General features: G+C 32.6%; 1 protein-coding gene across 1 annotated transcript in view; it reads right to left on the reverse strand.

The window, feature by feature from the left end:
• Positions 1 to 6,256, reverse strand: part of LOC127858692 (uncharacterized) — a 115,260-nt gene extending 109,004 nt beyond the window's left edge. Inside the window, exons 1-3 of the mRNA XM_052395917.1 lie at positions 5,546 to 6,256; positions 4,773 to 4,945; positions 3,922 to 4,375 (exon numbers count right to left, since the gene is read on the reverse strand). Of these exons, the coding sequence (XP_052251877.1) occupies positions 3,922 to 4,375; positions 4,773 to 4,945; positions 5,546 to 6,169 (1,251 nt within the window). The 5' untranslated portion in view covers positions 6,170 to 6,256. The remainder of the gene's footprint in view (positions 1 to 3,921; positions 4,376 to 4,772; positions 4,946 to 5,545) is intronic.
• Between the last annotated feature and the right edge of the window lie 2,171 nt (positions 6,257 to 8,427).

Genomic DNA, 8,427 nt, shown 5'->3' on the forward strand with positions numbered 1-8,427 from the left:
TATGCATCAAATTCAAAATCTTCCTTATAGGTGCTATAGGAGGCTAGTCTATTTGAATTATTAATGTTTGAGTACCACGACTGTTTAAAGATATCATATATTCGATTTGATATAATTTTTAGGTCGTAATCATTTGGTAAAACTTCATTTTGATTCCACCAGAATCGGATATTTTCTATGAGATTTTATTTCAAAGGCTCAGTTTTTAGTTCCGTATGTGATATTTTCATCAGCGTCCTCTTTTAACATATGATAAGTATTTCTGGTTAATACTTTGTTATTCGGATTTATTGTTTTTTTTATCCACAGACACGTGTTTATCCTTAATGTCCCATCGATAGCGCGGTAGAACTGGTGTCCATAGTCCCGGGTTAGAATCCCAGTTAAAGATAGTTTTCTTGCTATCTGTTTTACTTTAAATTCCAAATAACATAATATTGTTGCCCAATACATTAATTTCATTTTTTTTCCCTAACATTCACAAATTTGTGAACAAGTTTTTAAGTTTATTAAGTCGGGAACATTTAACTTGTGCGCGCATGAAACATTGAAAAATATATGTTAAGCGCTTATTTTTACGGGCATTTTCATCATTGATAATTTATAAAAACATAGATTGCTTTACCTGCATGTTTGCCCAAGATTTTGTGTCAAACGATTTAAAGGGACTTGTTTTTTTTGTGGAAAATATCGTTTTATTAATTCACTCTTAATACTGTAGTTGTTTAAAAATAGTTTTAATAATAATTATAATAATTTTAAAGTTGTTTAACGTGTCTTCCCTGGGCAAACGTGATAAATGGCAGAAGCTAATCCGCCACCACCACACCGCGTTGGCTGTTGAATGTTAACAGTAGTCAAATCCCAATACATGTTTTTGGTATAGAAATAATTGATTAAAATCGTTACAGACGGACAGACAAACAGATTTTCAGACGTCAAAAACATACACACGCTTTATATTGTTTACTATTTCAATCGATGATAATCAATAAACAAAACTTGTTTTTTTTCCATTTTTCTTAGTCCGAAGTGTTATTTTGCATGTTTGAAAATATTGTAAACTAAGAATAAGACAATGTTTTTGAAACTTGTCATTTTGCCAATCTGCGAAGACGTCCCTTTAAAGTAAAGTGAAGCAATTATGCAACAATGTCTATGTTAAAGACTTATCAACTGTTAATTGGTCAGCTCAAAACAAAAAAATTAGACGTTTACATTAAATGACATTTTATAAAGAAATTTACTTTATACAATACCTCTATATCGATATTATATCAACAGAATTTGTCTTTTTTTCAGGGTTTGACAAACCTCGGAAACAACTTCGGGCAAATGATTAACATATCTTCCGTCTTATCTTTAATCGTTGACGAAGAAGACGTGCCGATTTTCAAAAACATTATTCGAGAACTTCACAATCTCGTATATGACGTCATCTGTCGAATGTATCACGTGGGCTTGGCTTCCGGTATTTCACTTCCGGTCCGTTTTACCGCTCCGGAAATTGCAAACGGTTGCGTAAACGTCAACTCGATTTTACTCCACACAAAATTTATCAAGAATATTAAACTAGTGGCGACTATATTTCGTGAAAAGTATGCCATATGATAGATTGATACTGTGATGTTCGGATTTTACGTATAGATCTTGATAAAGATGTTCATTTCTTTCATGATTAACCATTGTTCTTTTGTTTTTCTCTGTTTTGGTGTACGGGTAATACTTGTGTATGGGTTATACTAATTTGTTTTCAGACGTTCGTGTTCATTAACTTGTTTTGTCTCATATAAATATGTAATACTGAATATATTTTTATGCTAAATTTTGTGCCGTTCAGGTAAATAAAGAAAGCAAAGACTGAATATTGAACTAAGTCTGAGTATAAGAAAAATACCGTCAAACCAAATAGGCCATGTAATAACGTATAGAGAAGAACATGCTATTTTCATTTGTGCTTACATTACTTGAACATCTGTCTGTGCTATTTATATGAATGTTTTATTTATTATTTATAAGTAAATATATTACTGTTCTCACTAACGATTAATCAACTGTTGTTAATATTAATATCATGTGCAATAAACTTTTTAGGAAGTATTGACAAATTATCATACGTGTGTTCCTTTTCCCATTCGCTCACTCACGCAAACACAATAAATCAAAGGTTCGGCCATAAATGCAGTCTACATATATACAGGTTTGCGTTAGTTTTGAAATGACCGCTTCATTTTAAACAAGTATATGTTGGCATCTCACAGGAACTAATCGTAACATGTTGGAGTAGTATGCACATTTATTTAATATTTTTTAATTGTGTATTTAATATTTATTGATATTCTGAAAACAATAACATTCACCTAAATAATGATAATACTAGTTTATGAACAGAACAGAACAGACAGGTTATTAAGACTTATACATAAGTACATCGTCTTTAATGCATATAATTATAAATAAAGTAATGTCATGTATCCGTATACTATAGTAGGTAACAAAATCAATATAATCATGTATATATGTTAGTAAGTTAAATGACATTTCAGAACAAATTTCAATGAAATGACATTTCTAAACAAAATAAGAACAGGAAACAACAACGATTTTGACAAGGAGAAACATAATTATGTTTAAGGCAGTACGGACAAACTATTACAAATACTATCAGTGACTGTAAAGTGATACATACACTTCTTTCAAGAAAGTCAAACTATTAATTCAGTGGTATTATTTAAAATAGCATTTCGTATAGTTAATGCTTCCTTAACATATTTACACACGTTTAATATTTCAACTTTACAAGTTGATGTTAATAAACTATGGAACTTAACAACCGATGGAATTATGACATAAAAACGTTTAATGAATTTTTGCCGTAGAAAACGGTAGCATGAACAAACACAAATAAAATGGAATTCATCCTCTATATCCCGTTGATTACAACAAAGGCATAGAGAATACTAGGTTAGCGTTGAATACAGAGAAGTTTATGTTGCGAGGCTTAGAACGCCGGGAGCGCGAGCCTTGGCGAGCGCTTTCGGTGTTCGAGCCGAGCAACATAAACTTCTCTGTATTCAACGCTAATCCTAGTATTCTATTTATCCCATCGAAGTTTTACTAAACAAGATAAATAATTAACAAACGTGGCATGTTTGGAAACTTCAAAAACAATGAAACACAGCGAACGATTGTTTGTTTTTGTTTGTTATGAACTGCTAACACCTATAAAATTCAAAAAAATAGTTCGAGAATTATGTAAAGAAATAAACGATAATAGAAATATCAACAATATTTATTGTTTACGAATATTTCAAATAATTTAATACCTTTAACAAAAACACTTGCTATAACAAAACACTTCAAAATTAACAAAAATGAAATATACTAGTTATATATATGCGTAGTGATATTGAACATTTCTAATTATAGAGCAATGCGCAACACGCGTGTAACATATGCGGTCATGACCTTTACTGGTCACATTTTCAAAAAAGTGGAGGAATCAAGATGAATAAAAATGTGATGCTTGGCACTGTTTCGCTCATTGTGGATTTATTTATGTGTATTGTCGTGTTCGTTGCGAGTAAAGTAGTTGTGAACATGGAAGTTGGCAATGTGAAATGTTGCTCCGGAAAATTGTGATTGAAGCGAGCTAGCAAATTGCTGTTGGAAGCTGATCGGGTTGTGGGGTGTATTGACATTTTGCATCTCGGGGCAGTTGGACGTTTGAGGGATGGAATCACAACTGTCTGTGGTAGAGGTAGCAGTATGGGCTATACGAGATGTAGAGGCGGTAGAGCTGCTGATGTTATTTGCACGTGGAGTGTGACAGGCAAGTATGTTTGAGCATTTTTTTTGTTGCTCTTCACTGACACAAGAATAATTAATAATCGACTGCACATTTTTATGCCCAGTTATTGCCATAATATCCGTTGGTGGGACATTGTGCTCCCTCAGTTTTTGAACAAGATGTTTCCGGGTAGAGTGGTTTGTTAATCGTTTGTTCCCTTGTAATCCAGCATCATTTGCCATTGTTTTCAACATTTTTCCCATTTTGTTCATCCCAACCCTTTGTCTGATAAACCAAGTAACCTCTCCCTCACCACTAGTCCCGGAAGCATCTTTTCCAAAAACTGTATTCGGTGCCAAAAAGAAAGGGTCTTCGGGTCCCGAAAAACCAGTGGGCCGCTTCTGCGAATACAGTTTATAAATTTCAACAGGGTTTCTCAAATCATTTTTTCCAGTTGAAAACATCTTAGGTGTCACTCTTCGCACATCTGCCACATTTTCACCCGTTCTGGTTTTTGTCTGCCGTTCGTTATAGTCCAAATATTCTGTTCCATCAACAGCAGCTTTCAATGTAATGTCACCCCATCTGTATAATTTGCAATTAATTGTGTTAAAAATTAACATCAGTTTGCAATTTTGAAAAAAAGACCCTAACATCTCAATATGGCAGGTTTGGTGTCAATGGGGAAAAACTAGAATAGTTTAAGTACTAAAATTTGATTTTAGTTGTGAAAAACAAATTATTTTGGCCATTTTTGCGTTTATAAATAGTAAATTCATTTTTTTAAACATATTTCTTGTATATAAATGGCGGGTAAATTAAGGAAAATGTAAGTGTTGCAAACAAATGCATGGCATATTTGTGCTTGAAACGTTATCAAAACAAATCAACACCTGGTTTATAATGTTAATAACTATTTTATTTATGGCTATTTAAATGATTTTTCCATTTTTCAGATTGTGGACAACTTCAACTTTATTACCTCAGATTGTACTGCTCTTTAGTGCCTCTTAGGCCAAAGTGCAGACAGTTGTTGAGCCAAAGAGTGTTCACCAGCGCTGTTGGGCTGTGAGATCCAAGGACACCTTTCTGCCACATGACTTCAAGCTCTCCATCGGTTAGTGGTGCTGCTTCACATGGCCTGTTCCCTTTACCCTTATGTAAAAAGTTTTATTGTTTGTTTGTTTCTTCTTTTTTTTAAAGGTCAACAACAGTAAAACAGCTCTTTGTTTCTTTTGAAAAAATATTTGTATTTTTTCATACCCGCACGCTAATCTTAATTTTTGGGAATTTTTCATCTGGGAATTGGGAAAATTAATCTTTTTTTTTTTCGAAGGTACCTTTTATGGGTGCCTAATCAAAGAAGAAAAAACATAGGTAAAATACAATGAATGTTAACACATCTTAAGGGGGCTTTGTTTAAATAAATTGACACATGAATACAGAAAAATAACATACACATTTTGTTTTGATTTATTTAATTGTACATTATGTGCTACATGTAATGTACCCATCATCAACTGCTGCATTTTTATTATAACATAAACAATGATCATAATTGTCACAGTTGTTTATTATTAGTTATTTAATATTTTCTCGCTCAAGGCTTAAAAAAACAATACAATCAGATGGGTCAGGGTATATTACTTTTTTACTTGGACTACAGTACTGTAATGCTTATTGGAAAAAATCCTGGAAGTTTGAGTGTGGGTACCCACAATTTTTTGTCTGAACATTTATGGCATTATGGATTACCTGTTTCTTTAAGCTTTTTTTCTTGGCATTATAGGTCTGTCTAGTCAGAGAAAATTGGGGCCCACTGCCAGCCATTATCGAGTATGGAAAACGATGCCTCTTCAGTTTTCTGTCAAGACTGCCAAGGATGCCTCGAATACTAGTGGGCTCATACTCGGTGCAATTGGATTTTTGAAGTGATAATATGAAGGTGGAAATGTAGTCGTCAAGAACATCAACTTCAATATGGTGCATTTCTCTGTATTCGCCACGCGATGCAAGGAAACGTTTGAACTTGTTGGTGTCGTTCAAAGTTTTTTTGGCCGTGTTTTTATTTTCTTCATTTTTGATGAATTGTTGAACATCAGAAACATTTATGTCTTTAAATTCATTTTGAACCAAGGGACTTTCAAGACTGGAATTTGGAGTTTCATTTGTTTCAAAACTTTGATCATTAATTAAAGGTTGGCCACCTGCTAAGTTATTGAGCATGGGATCTGCACAAGGTGTAAACTCATCAACAATTTCAGCTGCATCAAAACCAAATTCGTTTTTAAACTGTTCATAAGTCATTTCAACTGGTTTAACTTGTTCTTCACTTAAATCATCCCAAACAATATTGAAACCATATGTGTTTTCAGACATTTTACTTACAAATCCTGTTTATTTCAATGTGTATCCTTATTTATTTATTTTTCAATAAATTTTGTAGCAGACAACTTTTTACTACAAACTGAGCAGGGCCGTACAAAATGTATTTTTTTATATAAATAAAAAATAACAACAAAATTCGTGTAATTTTATATTTTATTTCAACATTTCTTTTGATGAATATGTCATATATATTTTTTCTGCAAAATATGCACATTTTCTTCGAATGGATGACCTTAAAAGTCGATCGATGAATCAAACAATATCGACCTAATTTTAGCGCATATCGCTTGACGTCATTTGAAAAGTAGTCCGTGCACGCGACAGGTATATTCCACAGTGTTGAAGACAGACAAGTATATCCCACAACGTGTTATACCGTCAATGTCGCGGTGAAAATGGGATAAAATAACGTTCTTCACGGGGGATATTGTTGCGTGAGTATCTTCCTGTCTGAATTCTCAATGGATGGGCAGAAGCCCTTAATTTCACAAAGTATAAACGTAGACTCTTGTGTAATAAATCTAAATAGTTTTCATATTCAAGAGTAGTTTTAAACATTATATACATATCTAGAGTAGAAATTCTATTCATATCACCAAATCATTCTTGCTTAAAGGTGTCAATAATTCTGCATTTAAATTCACAAACAAAAGCATGACTTTTAGTTATATTTGCAGCTTCAAAAACATATGAAAATCCGTAATCGTTTAACAATTGTTTAACATTTGCAACCCAATTGTTGCAACCCTTATTAAAATCATTTAATGCTTAAATATACACAGTTTGTATCATAATATTTTTACTGTTAATTATTTTAATCAGTACTTAACAATTCGTACATATCTATTTACATATAATGGATATCTGCCTAGATCACCATAAACTGTAGCGTTACATGTGCTTATTTTCACATTAAACAATCTCTTGCAAAATTTTAAATGAATGCGTTCGATCTCTTTTGATTTATTGAAACCCCATATTTCAGAGGCATAACAACAAATAGATCCAACAAAATAATCAAACAACTGACTAAATAATTTCGGTTTAAGATCATACTTCTTACATTTATAGAGTAAAATATTCATAGCCTTAAGGGCTTTTCCAACCAAATTTTCTTGATTTAAAGTGAAACTACCAGTGTAATTTAAAACAGTGCCGAGATAATTAAAATTATCGACGATTTCTATATCTTGGCCATTATATGTCCATTTTTACCCCTTTTACGAAAAAACATTATTTTTGTTTTTGAAGTATTCACATTAAGCCCCCATGTATTATAATAAACATATAGGTTATCTAAGTGGTTCTGTACTTCTTCTGGTGATTTACCTAGAATAGCCATGGCATCCGCAAATAATAATAAAATTAAGGTTATGTCGTCTATATTTAGGCCAGACAATGTGCTATCTTGCAAAAATAGTTCCAAATCTTCTACAAACAGTGAAAAAAGAATCGGGGACATTACCTCCCCTTGTCTTAGACCGACAGCATAACTAAAGTATTCAGAATATGATGTACACGACTTAAAGGGGCCTTTTCACAGATTTTGGAATATTTTGAAGTTTGTCATTAAATGCTTTATATTGATTAATGTAAACATTGGATCTTAAAAGCTCCAGTAAAAAATCAAGAATAAAATTAAAACAAGAAAAAAAAGTAGCCGGTACCAGGGCTCGAACCAGTGACCCCCGGAGTACTGGAGTTAGTCTGAAGAAAAAACGCTTTAGCCCTCTCGGCTATTCCGCCGACTATACATATAAGCAATCTTCGTAGTTTCGTTAATTTAAACGACAACAACAGAACTCTCCAAATTATTCAATCGTTTCGCGTTGCAACGCTTTATAATTTTTAGGTTTTCAAAATAATTAAATTTATGTTACTGGCCATAGTATATACATTAAGATTTTGTGGGTACAACTATTCTATGAAGGAGTGTAATGGAAGCTTTTTTGGATTAAAACATGCACCTGCAAAATGGGGTGCATAAAATATGGTGTAACTTTCTTAAGCAATGGAATATCACTATGAAACTATGGAAATAAATAAAGTCCAATCAGCACTTTAAAAAATATCAGTTATTATATAAAGCAATGCACCCTTTTTTAGCTTTGGTCACACAATATATGCAAGTTTATTGCGGAAAATCTTAACGGCTGAATGAAAATATCTGAAAAACAGGATAAATTACCACTTGCACAATTTCATTATTTAAAGGAATGTCAAAATGAAAATATGGGCAGACATTAAAC

The sequence above is a fragment of the Dreissena polymorpha genome, chromosome 14 (assembly GCF_020536995.1).
Source record: "Dreissena polymorpha isolate Duluth1 chromosome 14, UMN_Dpol_1.0, whole genome shotgun sequence".
NCBI classification, from domain to species: domain Eukaryota; kingdom Metazoa; phylum Mollusca; class Bivalvia; order Myida; family Dreissenidae; genus Dreissena; species Dreissena polymorpha.